The sequence below is a fragment of the Elaeis guineensis genome, chromosome 4, assembly GCF_000442705.2.
Source record: "Elaeis guineensis isolate ETL-2024a chromosome 4, EG11, whole genome shotgun sequence".
Taxonomy (NCBI): Eukaryota; Viridiplantae; Streptophyta; class Magnoliopsida; order Arecales; family Arecaceae; genus Elaeis; species Elaeis guineensis.
In genome coordinates, this window is record NC_025996.2 from 14,057,832 (window position 1) to 14,081,179 (window position 23,348).

Sequence of the window (23,348 nt, forward strand, 5' to 3'; positions counted from 1 at the left end):
ATTTGAGAGAATGGTAAGCATTCCCCCCTCTCCCTCACTATCTCTCTCTCCCCGCTAGAGTTAGGGTTTCCTTTGACCCTCCTCCCTCTTCCATCCCTCCCTCTTATTCTTTCTGTCCTCCTCCTCTCTCTCTCTCTCTCTCGCTCCACTAGGATTAGGGTTAGGGTTTAATCCTCGTCCCTCCCCCGCCCTCCTTATCTTTTTCTCTCCTTTTTTCCCTCTTCCCTCCCCCCTCTGTTGTTGGGACTCTGGTTTGGCACGGTATAGACCCGTACCGTACTAAACCGGTCTTATGCAGTATGACCTCCAGCACTGGTTTGGTGAACCTCTAAGCAGTCTTGAAATCTCCATGGCCGACTCTTACATTCGTCTCTGCACTCAATGTGATATTACTTGTAATGTAGCTACATTGCTCCAGACATGATTTCTTTTATGCAGGTTGTAAGGGCATTTCTTCTTTATGTAAGTGCTCAGCTTGATTTGTTGGTACTGAAGGTAACATATCTAATTAATGGTTAAGATCATAGTGGACAGCTTATCCTTTTCTCTTGTTGAAATTTTTGGTTTTAATCAACTTTATGGTGTAGTTGGTTATGGTGATATCCAAATGAACCTATGTAGCATTACTCCCAAATGATTGAGTGAACTCTTCTATTGATGGTTTGATTTTCCTGTCTTTACTTTGTACAGTCCAATGCTTTTTCATTGAGCCTCTTTCAATTGGTCATTTTAAGTGATCATTTTATTTTTTGATATGTAATCATGTATCTAGATGCTGTGTTAAGTTCTGTCTTCTTTGTTTCTGTGAACAGGTTTTGTCAATGAGGGCTGTTGCCTGTGTTTTATCATGGTGTAATCAGCTAATCATAGATCATTCCCTTGATTCTGCATTTACTTTCCTGTGGGATTTCTCTTGGGAAGTTATTAAGTCTCCTACTTATGATTCTGAGGCATGTTCAAGTGCATATGAAACATCTGTTCAACTGCAGTATATTAGTATCATTTTGATTTCTTCCCCTTCTCTTGGATAATTTTGGTATTAGTGATCTTTAATTTTTCCCATTTCTTACTTTGTCCCAGAGTGGAGCAGAAATTCGTTTAGCAGCGTATGAAGCATTAGCATGTGTCTTGAAAGCATTGTCTACCTATTTTAATCCTTCATGCTTAGATTTTGTAATGGCATATAATGAATCACATTTTTCAAATGACGAAGTCAAACCTTTGTTAGATCCTCTGGTTCTTTGCTTCTTGCACAATATCAATGATCTCCTTGCTAATGGAGTTTTGGCACGAAGTCGACGAGCGGTTCTAATGAACTGGAAGGTGAAAATGTTCTATAATAGTTTGTTCTGCTGATCTCCATTTAAAAGCTTGTTTTGCTTAGATCTTGCCCAATCATTTAGAAAAGCATGTGCCAGACGTTACATGGAAACTAACATGCTATTGATTTTGCTAGTGGCATTGTCTAGATTCCCTGCTGTCCGCTCCTTACATAGTCACTGAAAAAGGAGTTCATCTAAAGGATGCATATCACTTGTTTTCAGTTTCAACTCTCCGAAGTATTTTTTCTGATGTTGTTGAGAGGTAATGAATCCGCTGTGCTGTTTAAAATATTTCTGCAAATTGTTATTCTTATGCGTAAATTATCAGATTTAATTACCATCTAAGGTAGGAATATTTTCTTTTGTCTGATATCATATTACTCTGTTTCGCGCAAGATAAAATGTATTTAATCTTCTACGTGTGATGCAGTCACCCAAAATAACTTAATAATGCAAAATTCAATCAGAATTGATGCCTAACATAAGCTGGACAAACACCTAGACATCTCTAGAAGAGTCTGCAAGCAGAAAGTCCAATTGTCATGGATGAAAATATGAAGTAATAAATGGGGTAGGCAGCTAGAAGAAGGTCATGAACCTAAAGGGATCACAGGTGTTGTTATCAGCATTATACCAGTAATATATAGATATATATTTTTTCTGAGTTTCAGCACTGGTTTGAAAATGTATTTTGTGGCATCGTCCTAATTTCTAGATTATATTATAGTCAGTCAAACTTGAGAAGGAAGCCTAGGTAGTAATTTAGTTGAACAAGTAGAATCTTAATCTGTAGGATTTCTAAAATCATAAATGACTGGATTGGCTCATACAAGGTTTGCATGCTTTTGACAGTGTTCTAGACTTCTAGTTAGATCAAAAAGAAAAACCTTGATTCATATGTGATGCGTTTATATTTGGGTTGAAAAGAATATACATGTGCTTCAGTTAAACAGAATAAACTTGTGCTTCAATTGTTTTCTTATGGACCTGTAGCCAACCAGGCAATCCAATTAGTGCTTCACTTGTTAGTCATGCACCTTAAAATGTAAAAGTGAAATAGGACCACAAGGAGAGGATCTATTTGGTTGGGCATCTAAAGAAGGTGAGAAAGAAAGCAGAGAAAATTAAAGTGGAAGAAAATATGATAAATCCTGAAGATGCTGCCTGCTCCACTTACCTCTTTAACTTTTTTCTTTTTGTGCTCTCTCTTTACCATGAACTCCATGACCTTTCTACTCACTCTAACCAAGGCTTTGCTAGCCATGGCCCATTATACTACTACCCCATTGATGGGGCATAATACTGGATTTTATTGACTTTGGGAGCCAGACCTAGACCTGACCTTTTTATAATCGGGTTCATCTAATATAATGCAACATATTTGTTTCGAGTGATTTCGGATAGGTTGTTGGGTCTGGGTTAGAAATTGCCCAGCCTAGCTTGTAGTGACCCATTGTTTGGTGGATATTCTGTAAGCTTATCTTCTCCGAGTTTTGATTCTATGACGACAACTTCTTTGGTTGCATGATTTGCCTTGATAACAGCATATCCTGAACATCCCCATTTTTTCAAGTCCACAGTCATTGCTACACCAAAACATGATCAATACTTAGTTCATCAGTAGCTTCTTGAATAACATGAAGGAAGTTTAAGCACAAAGAGAGGGTTCCTGAGTATTTCTATAAGTAGCCATCCATGATTTTCACTATTAATATTTTGATAGCTATGATACTTGCGCACTCCTTTGAAGTTGTTTGGAAGTGTCAACACTTTTGGACACTTGGAAATGGCAGGAGATGGCATGACATGACATGGCTGGACAATTCCAATTTGAAGTTTCCTGCTTACATCAACAAGAAGTTCCAATGCTTGGCACCTTTTTTGGAGTGTAATGTAGGGGTACTCATTTTAAGTTCAGTAAATATGTATCCTTAAATTTTTTTAGACACTTTAACAAAGGCGTTGTTGAGTTTCTTCTAGACATTGCAAGTGAAGCATCCTAACATTTTAATTTAAACTTTTTAAGATTATATGGACACTTTAAGTGGAATATCATTATAGTTTAAATATAAATATATTGCAGTTGGCTATCAATTTAAGTATCTCAACACATCTTAAGTAAATGCAGCAAATAAATTAAATAACTTGCAAACTCATGGCTATTCCATTAATTTATTTGTTAAACAGCATCTCCTAATTCTAAGTTCCTTTTTTTCCTTTTTGAATAAGTATTAGAACACACCAACACACTACTAGATATGTACATATGTATGTACACAAGGACATATATGTGTATAGATATATGCCATGTCCCTATGCCTAGATCTTTGGAGGCTATTGTGTCCGACACTTGAGGACACTTAGACACATGGTGTCCAAGTGTCAGATAACATTGTTTGATAGACCTTCCTTAGGTGGCAAGTAATTAACTTGCTGGCATCATTTGTATCGTCATTACGTGAGGCACGTGAGTTGCATTATCCTAAGTTTTTATATTTGCATTCAGACTTCAACAGGCAAATTCAATTTACTTAATCATCAATTACATTGATATTGTGCTGCTTATCATAGATCCATCCGACCAGATCACCTGCTTACTTGTTAGCATTTATCCACCATCCAGTAGTTTTGTCTAATTCATGTTAGTTTACTATCAAATGAGAGAAGAAAAAGTTATCGTTCCAATACAATCCTCCTAACCTTAAAGGTGGAAAGTGTGGAAATGACATAGCTTTGTCTTCTAGGAATGGTTAGTCAGATGATGCATCCAAACTTTAACATGCTTGGTTCAAAAACATATCTGTGCTTGCAGAATATATGCTCCAAAGTGTACAGAATTAAAAAGCTGAGCAAGTACACGACCTTAGTGGTAGTGCTTCTAACCAACGAGGGAACAAGTTAATGTTGCTACTTCAATATAATGTTTAGCCTTTATTGTGGATGTTCTTATGTTGTTTTCCTTCATAATGGATTTAAATTTGCATGAAAAATTATGACCTTTTAGGTGGCAACTGAAGTTACAGTTTGATTGCATTTTCATGTTCCGTGATTAAATTAATGCTACCAGCAAAAAAAATTCTGCTGCTTTTTGGTTTTGCAATTCTTATATTCAGTGAACTACTAATTTGCTTCATCATTGTTATTTTATTTGCATTTTCAGCCTTGAGAATGCTGGTGAAAGTTCTGTATTGTCCATGTTGAGATCTGTAAGGTTGGTTTTGGGGCTTTTATGTTGCGGTAGAAGGTCTTCAGTGTTTTTGCCATGTTCTGGAGTTAATTGTCAGGTTTATTTCGTATCTATTCCTTCTAAATTATGCACCAGGTTGTTCACATATTTACTTCATGGGTTTTTGCAAGTTGTGTACTAGTGAATGCTATGAAGAAGATAATCATCTGAGTATAATATTTTGTTGCACACATTTAGAATAAACTACACTTCTTATATACATACATTCATTTATATATAAAAGTATGAGGTATATGCATGTATGCTCCACAACTATACACGAAATTACCCTTAGAACTTTTGATGGATTGTCACTTGAGTTTTGTCCCAACAAAACTATAATCTGAATGAAGTTATAGAGGGATGAGGGTAGAAAAAACATGATGTCTAAATGGAGTCTGTGTGTGTGAAACAATATCTTTATGTGCATTCATTTAGGAGCATGAATTTAAGGGCCAGTTGGCATGGCACAGCATGAAACAATACTTAATGCAGCATTGCCACACCAGCAAATGATATTGTCGCAGTACTGGCCACATGCAGTACTTGGCAATGTTGGCATGCTCCATGTTGACTGTTACAGTTCATGCCAAACATTGGCTTTGTTTGGCATGTGATGGTACTTTGTATTAGTGCTAGTGTAGCATGTCCCTGACATGCAATACAATTCTTGTAATTATGAGGTGTCTCCAAGGAAAATGCAGAAAGCACTTGTGGGAAATTGTTCTGTAGCTGTCTAATATAATGCCTTACTATTTAAGGCACATATGCCCAACTGGGAGGGGAGGCAACAAGAGAAGTGAATGAATTGTTGTGCCATATGCATGGGATGATGTGAACATCAGTTACACGATGTTTAGAGCAATGGTTTGAAAAATGTGAAGCAGAGTTGTCCAGCTAGAGGTGTGTTCATTGGCTAGCCTTAGGATGGTGCTAAGAGAAAAATGACATCAAGAATTACTTGTATATGTTGGAATAAGGATATGTAGAGCAGCCTTTAAAAAACAAACATATTAAACAAAAGAATCTTTTATAATTAGCAATTTAGCATCAAAATATTAAAACCTTAGTGGTTGTCGATCTTAGGATGCTGACACGGAGCACCTCTGTGGACCTACAAGAAAACAGGTTAGGGTCAGAGAGCTTGCTAGATTGGCTCCAGCCGGGCCCTTCAATGCCCAAGCCAAAGAAGGGGTTTTTTAGTGGGAAGCAAAATAAAAAAGAACAGTAATGCCGATACTAATGAGTAATGGAGTGTTCTCCTTAACTTTTTTCTCCCTCTCTTACCTTTGCAGAGGGCCTTTGAACCTCTGTTATTGTTGGGATCCCGCATCTTCAGTGAATCATATCCCAACAAATTTTAGGTGATGCTACAGCAACCTACTGACATGGCACAACAACCTAGGGATGTGCTGTAATCGCACGGCTTGTGGGAACCTGCTAACCAGTTGTTGGGTTGAGCTGGGGTACATCGGCGCTGCAATTTTTGGCTACTTTGGGTCTGCTTGTCCTAGCTTTTCTGCTCGGTTCGGGGATCCCAACCAGGATGCCTTGCAGAGTTTTTGAGCGTGCTCGGGCTGCCATGTAGATGATGAGCTGGACAAATCTTGTCGCACCACATCACCTCAATCATTTATTGCTATAACAGTTTTGTAGCTTTTTTTTTTGATTTTCTAAAGCTTGCAAGTTGAAACAATTGATGATTTAGTAGTTGTTGAACATAAATTGTAAAAAATAGCCCACTTTACTATTGCAGTTATAATGCTTAGAGCATGTTTGTTAATCCAGCTACCACTCATCAATATGTCTTCCATGCACTTTTATGTCTTTTCAACCTTTCCATCATCATCTCTGCACATTCTTTCATTTAGTTTTTAAATCAAGGGCTCACTAAATTGTATCGCGAAATCTGGGTCGTATTAGCATTCATTGTTGTACTAACACTTATAAAAATTATACTTAACATGATTTGCCGTATCGTCCAATATAGGGTGTACCATATCATAATAGTACCATATTGGTAATGCTGTCTCGTACGGTACCGACACTTGGTACAGACTCTTGTACCATATTGTATGGCATACCGACATTTAGAGCCGTCAAAACGGGCCTTGGCCCGCAGGCCGGCCCGTTTAGGCCCTTAAAATAGTAGGGCTGGGCCAGTGTTTTAGCAGCCCGTTTAACAAAAGGGCTTTTTAGCCCGACCCGTTTATGGCCCGGCTCGTGAAGGGCTGGCCCGTCTAGCCCGCGGACCAGCCCGTTTTTTAAAAAAAATTATTTTAAAATAACTTAATTACTTAAAGTAATCAGTAAATAACCAATTATTTTTAAAATATCCTTTTTCTCATTTCTATGCCTCATTAGTTATTACTTCCATCGTTAATGTCTCATAACTCAAATCACTTTTTCCAAGCCTTAGTCCCTGTTCATCTTTCCACTACCCATCTGATCATTATTACTCTCTCCTTTCTTCAAATGGCCTGTGATATACTAAGCATACCAATCACTACAGTGGCTAGCGAATCAACTTTTAGCATTGGTGCTCGTGTTTTAAATAAATATAGATGCTGCCTCCTTGGTGATCATGTGCAAGCTCTCATTTGCACCCGCAATTGGTTACATGGCTTTATTCATGATGGTAATATCTTTTTTTATAATTTAAGATAAGAATTTGAATTTAGTTGGATGCAAAATAGATTTTTTCTAACTATTTATTGATCTTTGTTATTTGTTACTTGTGGATTGCAGATGAAGATGATGATTCAACTACAAAAGTTGATGCAAATTTGCCAAAATAAGATTGTCAAGTTTCTAATGTTATAATTGACGAAGATGAGGATGATTATTGATTAATGAAATGTTGGCAAAAATCTTAAGAACCGGAACCGAATTTCAATAGTTGGACTCAATGTTATTTGAACAATATTTATTACTTCTTGGTTTGTTTGATTTTGTGGAGTTTAATTAGTCTGTGGTGTTTTTTCTTATGGAGAATGGAGATTATGATATTATTACAAAAATTTTGAAGTTTTTTCATGTTTACTTTTGGTGTTTTAAAATTTGATGTAGGGATTGATTTTATTTATTTATTTGATGAAGTATTATGTTTGAGAATTTTTTAATTTATTATAATTTTTTAATTTTTATAATTTTTATAATTATTTTAATTTTTTTGGTGAGCTATAAGGGCCGACCCGTTTAGGCCCTTCACTTATAAGGGCTAGGGCTGGGCCGCCTATTTGATGGCCCGTGTATCAAAAGGGCTTTTTTGGCCCGGCCCTAATGGGCTCGGTTTGTGAAGGGCCGGCCCTCCACGGGCCGGGCCGGCCCGTTTTGACGGCTTTACCGACATTGTAATATGATGATATTATTATGGGGTCCGATATTGAGATGGCGAACCTTGGTACTTAATATATGTCAAACTTGTGCTTCCAATAGGCAACATGGTGGCACACTCATCCATCCCCTTTTCTTTTCTGGAGTTGATCTGATGGTGGTTTCACTGGTTTGCTTCTTTTCTTTTGCTTTTATCAGCCACCATAAAATCTAGATAAACAAATGTCCGTTGGAACTTTGCATGAGACCTCAAGCCTTAATATTGCTAGTAATGAAGCGATGTGGTCTTAATAACTTGTGTATGTCAGGATATTCTTACACATAATCATATTGTCTAATAATCATTTCATTCACGGTTCGCCGAACCATTCGGAATCAGACGGTTCACGTTGTGCCGATCGGTACTGACGGGAAGCTGGTCTGGTTTTGATGTACAAAACGGTACGACGACCGTTTCCAAGAGAGGGAGAAGAAAGAGAGGAAGAGAGAGAAAAGGGGGGAAATAGAGGAAGAGGGAGAGAGGGCCTTTGGTGGCTGTCCAAGCCCGCATCGAGGGGCGTGAGGGCGATCGAGGCTGGAGGCGGGCCTCCTTCCTCTTATAGTGCGAAACAGGGGTTTGTCCCTGTTTTGCTTTTTTTTTTTTTTCATTTTATTACGCGAAGTCGGTAACTGGTTGCCGAGTTCTATCGAAATGAAAAAAAAAAAAAATACGGCGAAGTTGGCACGCGATAAAACAAAAAAAAAATAGGGGCAAACCCTCGTTTTGCACGAGAGGGGGGCGGAGGCCCTCCTCTGGCCTTGGCCGCCCAGATGCCCCTTGGCACGGCCTCTTCCTTTCCCTCTCTTTCTCTTCCCCTCTCTCTTTCTTCTCCCTCTCCCCTTCTCTGCCTTGTCGGTTCGGCCTGGCACGGAACGGTACGGGCCTGTGCTGAACCATACTACCGTGTTAGCCTGTTCCGATTTAGCGGTCCTTGATTTCATTAATTGTATAGTCTTATTAACTTGTCTAAATATAGGAGGAAGTTGGGGGGGGGGGGAGGGTGTATTTGTTGATAACTAATTTTGATGGTTGGCTATCAAGATGTGAGATGTTTTTTTTTTTTTTTTTTTAAATAGATAGGATAACAAAAACTAATAGATTGGAGGATAGGAGGTGCCTGGTCAAATTTGTGATGCAGGGACAAATTCCCAATATTCATAACATAGTCCACTAACATACATGGATATCCACCATTAAGAGAAATAAGAAGGTCTGTATCATTTATCACTATCTTCTCTCTTGGGTATGGCTTCCCTCCTGCAAATTTTGGCCATCATGTCTGTGAACCTTAGGAACTTCGCTTGTGCTAAGTGTTAATTTTTAATTTGTTTTGATCTTAGCTCTTGAACCATGTAGATAGAAGTGTCGTGAAGTGAATTATCCCTAATCTTGTCATAGTTAAATTATGATATTATATTTTGATTTATATGCCCCTTTGATGAAACATATGCATCCCGAGGTTGTATCTCACTGAGGCACATGGATTTATACATTTATTATAACCAAGATAGGGCTCCCATAGTCCCATATCTCAGTCATGGCAATTGAAATTTACGGGTTAATTAAATACAAAAATGGACAAACCTATTAATAATTAAATTCTAAATCTAAGAACTAAGTTCTGTTTAATCATGTCAAGAGGAGAAGGAAAAAAAGGCTTAGAAGAAGATGAAAAGTGGAAGAAGGGAAACAGTGGTAAAAGGAAATAGATCAAGCAAGCATAATGGTTTGAGTGTCCAAATCCTTAGCTGGTCTTCGGAGTTGGGACATTGCTTTAAGGAGGCTTGCATACCTTTTTATGCCATTACTGAAGTGGCCTCACAGTCTAAAGGCGTATGCTTTACTACCACCACATACGTCTCTCCTAACATTTGCTTTCTTTGTGCTTCACTTATATATTGTGTGTCTACTCAGCCTATAGTAGTCAATACTCCTTAAACTAAGTTTTTGATATTACTTGATATATATTTAACCGTTTAATCCTTTGGGTGCTCTATAAATCATGTATCTGTATTCTATCCATGTTATCACCTGCATTTTAACAGCTGCAAGTTGAAGGCATAGAATCATATTCTACTATAGGTAGGACATTAAACTGTGAATGAAGAACCCTTTTGCTGCAGTATTTTATACTTTCATTCCATGTTCTTTGTGCTTGTTGTTTTCATATATTAGTTAGCAATTTGCAACTCCTAAAACTTCACAACCTTCAAATTGTTCTTGTACTTTTTGGTGCAGATGCTGCTGCAATTGGTACAATCTTCTTGGGTATTACACCTCAGCTGCAATAAGCGCAGGGTTGCACCTATTGCTGCACTTTTATCTGCAGTCTTGCACCGGTCAGTGTTTGGTGACTTGAGCATGCATGAGACAAATGGCAGCAAACCAGGTCCCTTAAAGTGGGTCAGTATTTATTTGTTTTAAGATCTGTTTGACAAGTCCAAGGTAGACATAGCGCTTTCTATCTGTTTATATGTTCCGCCAGTCTTAGAAGGTAAGAGTTTAATGGTCTGGTTTTTTTCAAAAGCCACAGTGTTTTCAACCTGTTTTGAAAACCATTTATATATTTCATCAATCTCAGAAGGTAAGATTTCACTGAGCCCGTTTGTGTCAGAACCAGGACTTCTGCAGAAAGTATAGAATTGCTGGATTGGAATAGCTTCATGTACGTGTAATGATTTTAGGTTATTCTGTTAAGATGTGTCATGCAAGAAACTGTTGTTCTATATCTTTAAATTATGTCTGGTGTTTCACCATATCCATGGTGTTCAACAAATATTTGCACTTAGAAACAGTTGGTGTAGGTGCAGCTGCTGTTAAGTTAAACAGCGTTTTAAGACTTTGGCTATGAAGATGCAGCATCTGCAATTCAGTATGAGGTTTATCGAGTTGTAAGAAATGGTCCATGGAGCAAGTAATATACGCAAAGTGCAGAATAATTTGATGATGTGTGCACCTGTTGCTGCTTTTCCAACAAAGTTGTAATCATTTGGGAAAAACTTCCAGCACCATAAATAACAAGCTTTAGTCAGCTTCTATTGGCAAAGAAAACAGAGTTTCTGTTTTTTTTAAAACAACAATTTTTTTCTGAAAAAACCTTACACATGCTCTATAAATTTCAGAAACATAAGCGTAAGTCATGGGCTTTATTCTTGCACTATACTGTGAAGTGTAGTACCTATTCACAGAAATGTTTAACATAGGAAGCATGCTATGACAAGCCGGTTAGATGGAAAAAGAGATTCTTTAAGATGCTATGAAGTATGAACGTAAAGAGTAGAAATATTTATGAACAAAAATATATATTATAACAAAAGATAAGGCGAGAATCCTGATATAAGGCCAAGCAATTGTTGAATGATGACTCCTACATCCAGGGCCTGATGTTTTGCTCTCCCTCCTCTGTTCTACATCAAGTTGTACCCTTGTACCTTGAAGGCCATGCATGATTGAGTTTCATCCTTGTATTCAGGAAATTGACCTAGAACTAATTTAATTTGGCTTGCAGGTGTGGACTATTTCTTGATCACTTGAATCTATCCATTTGAGTTCATTGTTCAATGTTCTCTTAATTTTAAGTGCCTCAAGTATCCATTTCATATTATGGTAATATCTAATCCATATAATGGTCTGAACACTAATCCTCAGTTTTGCAATTACCTCTCCTCTTTCCATCCAAAAGTTAATTCTATCATCTCCATGGTTCTTAAAAATTTAATTTGGTGCTAATGCATTTTGTTTTATATCTATTATCATGGTGGGCAAACCTCAAAAGCTCCGAGGATGTTTAGTGTTGCTCATGAATGAACTGTCAGATCCTGTAGGTCTCCTATAATCGATTAATTCAGTATTTCATGCAATCATGCCTGTTGTCCCATGATCAGGCTCCTATGATTACACATGCATCCACCTCCCCCTCCTCCTTGCATATCCATTTTTCTCATGTTTGATATCCTATAAAATATTCTGTACTCGATATGGGTAATGATTATTTTGGTTGAAACCAACAGCCCTGAGCTTTGTTGTTTACTGTTCCTCTTGGTGGAGCAAGCCTCAAAAGTTAAGAGAAACTCATGATCTAGACTATGATGGCTGATGATGGGTCTTGATTCTTGATCACAGGTGAGATTCTGGAGTTGAAAGGAACCAGGAATGAGGAATACTGATTCTCAGCAACTTAGTATAACAGTATTCATTTAAGACTTTGATTGAAGTGTATTTATATCTTTCTTTTCCCCCTTAATCTGACATTTCGGGATTTCATTTTTGTCATATTTTTGGTTATTAGTTATTACCGACTTGAAAGTATTGTCTGATTTGTCCCTAAACTTAGAGCTATGATGTCCAGGAACAGATTTTAAGATGACACTCTTATTTTTTTAAGCAAAGGCAAGATTATTGCACCAGACATTTTAATGTTCAAGAGGAAATAAGTGCATGGATATGATTCAAATTCTAAGTCAAGAACCACCATCAACATAAAGAACATTTAAGACTCAAAAATAGTTAAGTTCACTGGTCAGATTTCTCAGATAAAAGGAGAAGTTCATGAGTTATATTGATTAGAATAAATTCTTATCGGCAATTTTCTGCTGTAAACTGTTTAGCAAGCATGACATGTGATCACCAAGCTTAGTTATTATTTTTTCTTCCTAAGAAATTGATAGGTGCATTCAGCATACAGAAAGTTTTTGTTGCACTTGATAATTTTTTCTATACTTTTGGACACCTGTATGTTTGTTTAGATGTCAGTATAATTTTTAAAGCGAAAGGCATCAGCAACCATCTATGATTATAACACTCAAATGAATTGGTTTTCTTGGCACAATTCTGAGTTGTAAAGCAAAAGGCTCTGGCAATGTACAGGTGCTTGCCTAGTTTTTTTTTTTTTTGTTCAGTTAGAATGTTGCAAGGAGCTTTGATTTCTTTTTTTTTTTTTAAAAACCTTTTATGCTGTCTTTCTTCACAAGTTGGTAAGTCTAAGCACTAAATTTTTCAAGTGGGTTGCCTTTAAAGGCTTAATCTTTGAGGAGGGAGAGAAGAATGCACCTAGCATCACTACTTTTTGGTGTGCCACGTTACCTGGATGCCCTTGCTTTCTGTCTCTCTTTACTGTTCTCTTAGAGCTCATGAGGTGAGAGAGAAAGGTAAGGTTAGTCTTCTGTTGCAACCTAAATCATGCCGTGATGCCTTAATTTGCTTTGACCCAATCCATGGTCACTGCCTAGCCATTTGTGTCATAGAAATTTGAGGTTTCATTTTTTTGGCAACAAGGTTCATGGACTTGGTATCAGAATCCGTGCCTGTTGTTGGTCGGTAGTGTACCATACCGTACTGATAATAAAAAAATAAAAAAAAAATCTCATCCAATGGCACAAAAAAAAAAAGAAAAGAAAATCGAACCAAACCAATACCGTACCGTACCATACCGAACCGGACCAAACCGTCCGGTATCAGGCGGTTTTGGTCGATATCGTACCGAACCAGCCAGTTCGATCTGGTTTAGGCCATTTTTTGAAATCTGGCTTGAACCGGATCGGTTCTCCACCGGTACGGTATGGTATGGAGTGTACCGACCAGTTCGGACTGGTACGGAATACCATGTTTGGCAAGCTACTTGGCCATCCACTGGTATGTAGGATACGTAACTAGAATATCCATACCTTGATTACCTTTGTCTTTTTTGGAATTTCTCCAAACTCTTGGTCCCATACTTGCTTTCTTAGGCACTTTTTAACCTTAAATTTTTCTTCAAGCTTCACTTTCCATTCCTACATTAAAATCTGCTTCCACATCTGTTCTTTTAAAAGTTTATAAGGGGAGGTTCTGCAAATTGTAGTTCAATCTATATTGTTGTTTTCATAAAGGAGAAAATCAGAAGAAAATAATATATATCCTCATGGCAATAAATATTAGATTATTGGAAGCAAATAAAAATAGTGATAGATCGCCATTTGATGAAACAGTTGGTGATATTAAGAACTGGAAAACTAACTTGGATTCTGGCTTGATGAATAACTGATTATTGTGAGTGCATCCTTCTAATCGAGGAAGATGCTCTTGTGAGAACCTGACCAATTCCATCAAAAAATCTATGTTTAAGCAGGTTTTTAAGGATTGGCACCAATACCTATATTGGCACATGGCCTGTATGTGCATACTCAGTGTCGGTATAATATGCTGGACTATTACCTAATGTATGGGGAGCATACTTAATTCCTATTGACTTTCCTATGGTATTTGCAGTACAGATGTCAGGTGTACTTAAAATCTCGATCAGTTTAAGTGTCTTGGATGAAGTTAGGATGCATTATGGTTCCTTGGAATCATCTGCTTGTTTTTCGAAGTGCAAATTTGTGTAGTGGAATTATTACACCAGCAAAGTTTTGAGATATTGGTTTTGTATATATTATAGTTGTTTCTTCATTCCTGGACCAAGTCTTATCTTACCTTTTTTCTGCTATCTATCTTAGCAAAGCCTTCTATTATTACAGAGAGATTTGAGGAAGTTTGTGATTTTTTTTCTTTCTTGCAGTTCACAGAAAAGCTTCTTGATGAAGGCACGAAAAGCCCTCGCACCATTCGACTTGCAGCTTTGCACTTGACTGGGTTATGGCTCTCGTATCCTAGGACAATCAAATATTACATAAAAGAGTTGAAGTTGCTAACCCTATATGGATCTGGTATATTCACCCTCTTCCATTACTTTGTTGTCTTTGTGAAACAATTTCATTGGATGTTATTACAACAATTGCTTTATTCCTTCGTTACTATTGTGGCTTTTTTTTCTTCTGGGGTTGGGTGGGGGACAGTGGCTTTCGATGAGGATTTTGAAGCTGAATTATTTGAAAATCATGAAGCAAGAATGGAAGTTTCATTGCTAGCTCAAAGCCCAGATCGTGAATTCACAGAGGTAATCCAAAATGCACCATCATTATTAACTGTGGTTGCCTTGTAGATATATTAATCAATTAAAAGTTGTATCTTCTTTTATCAATGGATTGCTAAGCTGAGTTCCTCCCACATATCTTTTAAATTAAATGTTTTTGTGTCCAGATGCCTATAATGTGCTCATGTACATATACATGTACACAAATGGTTGAAATTACCAATACCAATACATGTATTGGTGTGGTGCATTATCCAGGGTGGAAGTTGGCTACAGGTCTATCAGGTTGGGCCATTTTTGGGTTGGGCTTTGGGCTCAGCTTGTTATAGTTGGGGTTGGGCTCGGGCTTGAAATCCAAGGATAGAAAAATTTTGGGCCAAGTTTGGGTCTTGCGTTGGCCAGGCCTAAGTTCAAACTTAGGTTGATACCTGAGCCCAAGCCTCCCTGTTCCTTATCTTAACCCCATCCTACCCATTGCTGCCCACCTGCCCATTTCTCATCTCAATTACACACCCCCTTCCTTCCTTTTCTCGATTCCCACCCTCCCGCTTCCTACTACTCATCTTGATAGCCCCTCTCTCCTCGTCTAAATCCCTCCCTTCTTGTTCCACATCTTGATCCCTACTTCCCCCTTCATCTCGATCCGCTTCTCCCGCTTTCTGTCTACCTCACCCTCCCCTCACCTCCATTGTCAGCAGTACCTTTGCTGTGCCCAATCCTAGCTTCTTCACTATTGACTATTGTTCCTAAGCCCAACCTCCACGCTGCTCCTTCCTCTCCATCTTCCTCCAACCTTCTCTCGCCCCCTTTCTGTTCTTGCCTCTTTTCTTCCTCTCCAATCTTAGCATACATTAATAGGCCATTTGACTGAATATTAGACTGAAGCTGGAGGGGTGGAATGGGATTTATGGTGGTGGGGGGTTCGATCCCCTTTTTCTTACTTTTCTTTTAGGCCTAGCCAGATGGGGCTCCATTTGGGTCAGGCCGGCATGGGCTCCATTATAGTTGAGCTTGCTCTGGCTTCGTTCTGGTTGGGCATGCTCGAGCTTTGGGTAGGGCTTATGTTTGGGCTTTGGGTTGAGCAAGAGGATGGCCCAGCTTGGCTCAGCCAGTTTCCAGTCTTAATGGCATCACATTGACACATGGCAGGCCTGTTAGTGCTACCATCAACAAAGCAAATAAGAGATGATTTATCATTTGGTGGAAAGGGTTGGGACTAAGGGGCATATTTATATTTGGTAGTTGGTATGTTATTAGGTATGGTATGTCTAGTACAGAACCATATGCACCGGTATTTAGGTTTGTAGAAATGATAAGAATAATGGCTGTTAAACTTATTTTAGATAAGGACATTATTGATATAATTACTACTTTTGCACCTCAAAGTAGGGTTGGAGAGAACAAAGAGGTGATTTTGATAGGAGTTGGAAGGAACAATATAAGGAATTCCAAAGAGAGAAGATTTTACAGGTGGTGCTTTAGATGGTCATATTGGGTGTTTTGAATATGTAAGATGGTCAACAGTAGACATGAGCTTGGTGATAGGGATGCAGTGGTCATATAATATTTTGGTTTGCAATGGCCTCTATTGATCAAGCTTCTTTTTTTGTAGTATAACTCTCTAACATAGTACTATTTGTTCTATTGTTTTATTACCCTATAACATAACTATGCATTATGGCCATCAATTTTGTACCATGACATTTAGTGCAACTTTTCATTCATATGGCCTATGATTCCAAGCTTATTGAATAAGCTAGTTAAATATTTGGCTTGTTGCTAGTTATGATTTTCTAGTTGGAGGGTGTTGTGCTCTCTACCGACTTTAGAAGTGTTTCCTCTGATTTATTCTTGTAGCAATATGCTCGGTCAGATACTCTCGAAAATAAAATTTTCTTTTCCTGGTAGCATGTCTGAAGTTTCTCCGGTAATAAACATGAAATAGATGATTTGGTTTTGGCCAAAATCAATCCAAAAATTGGGCCAGTTATGGAGTTTTTACTAGAACTAAGTATATAGCCAAATTCAACATATTATGAGCTATCTATACCAATTTATTTGCCATTCCTTCATTTAGGAAGCATTTTGTCCAAATTAAATGGAATTTGCAAATTTTCAGAAGATTGAAGGCCATGCAACATGGAATTTGCAAGTTCTCAGAAGATCTGTAAGCCATGTAATGTTATGTTCCAGAGAAGACTTAAAAATGTAAATCCTTTTACATATGGCTCACTATCGCAGAATTCAAATGTCATAATGTTTTGTTTATCACATGTTAGGTTGCATCAAATAATCAAATGATTATACACTGAACATGATTTTTTAGTATTATTTTTTTATTTTAGAACTACTTTTGTTTGAGTCAATTTGAAACTATTGAAACCAAGCATTCATATGTTGCAATGAATATAATATACGTTAAAATGGTTGCTAATATATTTCCTTGTTATATTTTATTTTTCTTTGCTTTTATCATTGTTTCTATTTTTTTTTCTTGATTTTTATTGTTTTCAAGGGAAAAGTTGAAACCAAAGCTGAAATTATCAGCACCAAGCCTTTTGAACCTTCCTTGTTACCATCGTCTTTTGCTGTTGTTAAAATTGTTGCAAAAGGGTCGACATCTTATGAATACCAGTTAAAAAACTGTACTGGCTGATACATATCATACAGGTCATGAGCCTGTTCAATTAGGGACAAAACACATTGCTATTGGGTGACACAAGCAGGTGTTGCTTTATATTGAAGCATAACACCCTCATGTCATTGCATATCATCCCATACTGCTTGGGTTCCGTTTTTCCTTATTCATGCCAAGGTGTACCATCTCAGGTATTGTACCGTACAGGCCAATCATTAATATTGTATCAGTTCAGCCAACCTAGTTTTATGACTTCCTTGTATTTTTTGCATTTTTGATGTTTTTGTCTCACGTCATCAACGAAGTAGGACCTGCATGATTTTATAGGATACAATATTCCATGCTTTTGCTGCTTCATGCTGCTTCTCTTGCTATAGCATTTTATATTTTGACTTCCAAATTACACGTGCCACTGTTCTGTGAAATCTTTTGTATGCCTTTCTAATATGTTAAGCTATATTGGCTATTTATTGTCTCGTGTTGCACTCTTTCAGGTGTTTATCAACACAGAGATGTATGCTCGTGTATCTGTTGCTGTTTTGTTTTACAAATTAGCAAATGTAGCTAACAGGAGAAGTGAACTGGAAAATCAAGATACCTTGGCTTCATTTCAATGTGGAAAAGCATTTCTACTAGAGCTTCTTGATTCTGTGGTATGGGCTTATAATACTGAAGTATTGGGAACAGGGTTGTATTGTAGAAGCTTTTTTAAGTTAATAAGCTTTATGGTTCCTTGATATTTATGGACGTGGACTTAACATTTTATGATCTGTTTGCAATGCTGGGAAATAGAATTGCTTCATTGTTGGCAGGCTTGGTGATAAAAACTCTGTGCAGAATCATATTTTTAAAATTTTGCATTTTCTTTTTTTGTACACTTCATATGCAGAAAAAGGTACCTTTGCTCATCCATAGATTTCCAGGAATGGTCCTTTTTTATTTTTTTGATAAATTAGTATATGTATAGTGGATCATTTTAAAACACTGATATTTCTTTTGCTATGGATTGAAGTATCTATGCCACATTATTGTCTTGATCTAATTTTCATCTATGAAACTGAAAAAAAATAAAGTGATAATCGTGCACTGCATGTCCATCGGACTTACATCAGTTGCTCTTATAATGACTCAAGCAGCATCAAGTCTTCACTTGTCATCCCTGCTCTTTATGTGCAAATTCGTAAAAATTCTCTTGTTAGCCACAATGCAATATTAAACTTACGAATTTCTACAAGGATTAAAGAAATATACCAGTTTGCTGTATTCGAACTTGTATACATGTATGTATGGTCTACAATACATAGATTGACTAATGCATGGCCCTCCCTTTTGTGGTGATATCTTCACTAACATCAGTTATAAGGTTATGTAATCTTTCCTTGTGGGATAACACTAAAGCAACAAGTGTCCAAGCACCTTATTTATAGTGAATTCTGTCACTTTCAAGCTCCTACAGGTGGCTACTTTTTCCTTCACAAACTAGAGATTATATTTGAATCTAGTTCTTGGGGTGATATGCTTCTGTCTTTATCTCTCATATAACATAGTGAATTAGTCAAATAAAAAGTGAGAGCTTGGCATAATTTGTAACTGATGATATATGGAGAAAATAGCAGTAGTAGTTTATTTGCATCATAAAAGATGCATTGTTAACATTTAGGATACTTCTGTTTAGCATCGATAAAACTTGGTTAAATTCATACATATGTACATATCAATACATTCGCAAATGGAGAATCCATGCCAGCATGATCTACGTCATTAGAAGTACCTAAAAACCAACAATCATGTGTGATGGAGGCCTCCTGCCCATGGATAAAGTGGACAAAAAATAGATTATAACAAGTGTTATTGTGCTAAGCTATATGGTAAGGCATGTAAATCATGATCTAAACATCGTAAAACATAAATGAACCAAAATCCAATATATTTAGACTAAGGGCAGCAATTTTTGAGCTAGACCTATGAATTCACCTGGAACAACATGGTTGGGGTGAAGTACTTTTGTTATTGGTTTTGGTTTTGGTTACTAAAGACTGAACCCATTATACATTGGCAAGGTGCTGTGTGGGTAGAAACTCTATCCATTCATAATACGGTAGATAAACCCTTAAACTAAGTAACTAACCCCTATGCCTCTATGGTAGTGGATTAGTGATAAAAATGTGTGGTGGGTCATGGGTTAGTTTCTGTGATTTAGAAAGCCATGTACCTCATAGTTAAGAAAAAGAATAAAAAATATTGAAGGAAAAAGTGGAATGAGCAATGTGTTTAGGATTTATCATGTTCTTCTCCATTTGTATTTTCTCCTCCTCTCTTTCACTTTATCTGGATGTCGACCCTACTCCATTTTTATGACTGACAGGTGAGCCCTTGGGTTTTCAGATCCAGTATGGCTCCATACAAAAATAAATTGGCCAGTTATGAGTTTATTTATTTCAACTCAATTATAGATAGGGCAAGTAGTGGATGCTTTTTTTTTTAAAAAAAAAAAAGACTGGAATTTGCCCTGACTAAAACCTCGCTTGGCCTGACTTATCAGCATGCCTGATTTGGATTCCTCTGAAACGTAAATTGGGGGAACAAAAATCTGTGGATTAAGTGTTAACTGATATCTCTTATAAGTATCCTCTAACAATAAAATGTATCTTGTATTTGTCATGGATTCAAATGCCTGTAAGCATGGCACAGGTTGGCAAGACATATAGTGTGCCAATGCCAGGTCAGCGCACCATTACCCTGTGATATTTCAATCCTTGGTATTTTTTAAATCAATTATTTGTTACTGGTGCGTTTCTTCAGAAACCCTTTTTTTTTTTTGTGAAATCTAATTCATTGCTTATGCTGACTAGTTTAATCATGTTATGATAGACCTGGAATTCAATGTCTAACATCTGCCTTTCTATTTTTACAACAAGGTTAATGATAAAGATCTTGCAAAGGAACTTTACAAAAAATATAGTGGTGTGAGTATTCTTTCTTATCTGCTTTTGGGTTTTAAATAACCCTCACATTTAATCGGCATAGCATGAAGTATCACAATATGACATAGATCTCCATTTTTTGTCAGATCCATCGGCGCAAAGTTCGTGCTTGGCAAATGATATGCATACTATCACACTTTGTTGAGGAGGATATAGTAGAAGAAGTCACATCTAACTTACATATTTGCCTATGTGTATGTACATCTTCATTCTTTTTATGTAGCAGAAATCAAGTTAGTTATTTTTAATGGTCTATTGCACTGTCTTGGGGAATGATGTGTGATGTTTCACTTAGATTCTAAATGTTTATTGATGAATTATTAATGTGGTGGAAAGATTTCTTTCTAACTTGTATTGAAAAGTTGACTCCATTGCAAAGTATTAATGTTGGTATGGGAAAAATTAGTTTTCCTTGTTTTTGTTGTATCTGTGGATTTATTTTTAGGGTTAGTTTAGCGAATCCAAGAGTCTTAGAATTCATTGTTTATAGTCACAGTAAAAAGTCTGAAGTCATATGTATTCTGGGGAATGGCATGGTCTTCAATATTATGGTAATGAGAACCCATAAATAGATGACCCCAAATCGTTGTGTCAAGAATTGATAGTTATGGTTATGGTTATGGCTATGGTACACTCAGTATTGTGGAGGTTACCCTGATTTAGTTGTTCTATGTCAAGTCAAATTATGTTGAAAGGAACATAGGGTCATAATGGGCAAGATGAAACCTAAAGAACACGAACTAGGAAGTATTTATTTCATGTTGCTTTGGTGTCTCTGGAAATGAATCTGTGCGAACCATTGTATTATTTTGAAATATATGAATTATGTATAGTGAATTTATCTTTTAAGATTCTACATATATCTCTTCTATTCTTCTTCTTCCTCTTGCTTATCTTCTTATCTATGAACTTCTCATCAACCACCACACGTAAAACCACCAAATGGTTCACATAGGAGCTGGTATATACATTTCCCTAGCCCCTAAGTACACGTCTCAACTTCATGCAGAGACTGATCTAAATGAAAATGTGCAAGTCAGAAACAAGAATTGTGAAAGGGTATTTGTACAAAGCTCGAGCAATCTGTCTCAAGAAAATGATGATATACCAAATCTGAATGAATATTCAGAATACCATTTAGATTTAAATGCTTTTTATAGATGTACTTTCATGTGTAAGTTTGCAAGTGCATACATCATGCTTGATATATTATGCCACTGAAACATGATCTCCGACATGTTGGCTTGACAGAATCTCCCATAGATGGATGAATCTGTATAGTTCATCTAGAAACTTTATGTCATGGTTCCTGGATGTTGGCCTCCATCTCTGGAAGTTTTGAGCTGTTATGGAAATGAATGCAGCAATGAACTACTCTAGGTTACTCTAAAATGTATAAATATGTCAAGAACTCGTGCTCTATGAACAATGCATCATATATAGGGTTTTGTCTTTCAAGTAATTTTGTACTTTATATATACACACTCCATATACAGGGTCATATGAACAATCAAGCATGGTCAACAGCTCATCAAGGCTTTAAGAGAATGCCATAGAGACATTAGAACAACATGCTATTACACCCTTGCCCAGTGATGGGAGTAAGGAATCACATATGTACTACCAAAACATGTTCATCTTGTGCATGAAGTATGTAGAGGGAAAAATATGTCCAACTGCATGTGTTCATTTATATTTTTTCATGTAGGTATCTGTTATTTGTTGTTGATTTCATGAATGTGTAATTGTAGTTATAAACTGACAATAAAATTTTTCTTGCATTGCAGAGAAACAATTTACCAGCTGTCCGGCAATATCTGGAAACTTTTGCAATACAGATATACTTAAAATTTCCGCTGCTGGTAAGGAGCTTGATCATTCTCTGACTATTTTATTGCCTTTTGAGGAAATCCCATAACTTCTGGTTTTGATAAATCGTCTGTACTGATGGACCCTATGTACTATTTGTTCCTGTGATGTTTAAATATTTTCTGTTTAATGCATAATCTTGTTGTGGAAATTGTAATATGCTGTTTAATAATTGTTGTCATTTTGTGTGTTCTATGCATGGCAGAACACGTTGATACTTTTGTTGACCTGATTACTGTGTTCTTTTGGTTTGTAAAAATCATTTTGCCTCCACTATTTTCTTTTGCAAATTTTGTTCATTGATGTCCAAAAAGCTTGTCATGGCACACTTGATATTGTTCACATTCTTTCTACTTTTGATTAGGAGGCAAAGATTCTGCCAGAAAACACAATAAACATACTAGGAGGATGAATTCTTCTCACCTTCTAATTTTTCTGTGCTACTTGAATTGAAGATTAGTGTTATAATCATATTTCTATCAAAAACATTAGAAGGTAAACGGAGAGTAAGGAGAAACATATTGTAATTGTGTCAATATCACTACTAAGCTATTGGGTCAAGTATCTAATATTAACATCATATTATTTAACTATTTTTCACATTTACAATGCTTTACACTCAAATTATGACCTTCTTAAAACTAGGTGGAGTTGAAGTCAGACCCAATTTGAGATGGAACAAACCAAATGAAGATGAGTCGGGAGAAGATGAGGAAAATTTTGTGGAAGGTTTGATATCAAATTGCATCTTAATCGAACAGACAATAATAAGGCCATGATAAATTCATGAATTCATTGAGTTGGCTTTGTTTATGGTGTATGGAATAGGTCTGTTCACCCTAAAAAGGTTGAGCTCAAACTTAGCTTGAAGTATATTGATCCTAAAAACTTAGCCCAAACCTGTGGTCCATGTCTTGGAACTGTGATACCTAACCTTAATTTCATTTGTTGATGAAATCCAACTATGTCAAACTGGTCACTCAACAACCTAATCTTGTCAATTGTAGTTGAGCTAGTGAGCCGTCGCTTACCTAGATTATAAGA

At 36.8% G+C, this 23,348-nt stretch overlaps 1 protein-coding gene across 9 annotated transcripts in view; it reads left to right on the forward strand.

Moving 5' to 3' along the window:
• The window catches only part of LOC105043884 (uncharacterized), a 47,045-nt gene that overhangs the window by 11,511 nt on the left and 12,186 nt on the right, over positions 1 to 23,348 (forward strand). For 8 of the 9 annotated variants that reach the window (XR_002164555.3, XR_002164554.3, XR_012140645.1 and 5 more), the window contains 11 exons: positions 813 to 950; positions 1,081 to 1,323; positions 1,457 to 1,584; positions 4,483 to 4,606; positions 10,163 to 10,327; positions 14,460 to 14,607; positions 14,737 to 14,837; positions 17,946 to 18,104; positions 20,370 to 20,417; positions 20,522 to 20,629; positions 22,223 to 22,297. Coding sequence is in view for 6 of the 9 variants with exons in the window: in XM_019850135.3 (XP_019705694.1) it covers positions 813 to 950; positions 1,081 to 1,323; positions 1,457 to 1,584; positions 4,483 to 4,606; positions 10,163 to 10,327; positions 14,460 to 14,607; positions 14,737 to 14,837; positions 17,946 to 18,104; positions 20,370 to 20,417; positions 20,522 to 20,629; positions 22,223 to 22,297 (1,437 nt within the window). In the remaining 3 variants the exon portion in view is untranslated. The remainder of the gene's footprint in view (positions 1 to 812; positions 951 to 1,080; positions 1,324 to 1,456; positions 1,585 to 4,482; positions 4,607 to 10,162; positions 10,328 to 14,459; positions 14,608 to 14,736; positions 14,838 to 17,945; positions 18,105 to 20,369; positions 20,418 to 20,521; positions 20,630 to 22,222; positions 22,298 to 23,348) is intronic. The other variant, XM_029264170.2, reaches the window with a different exon arrangement.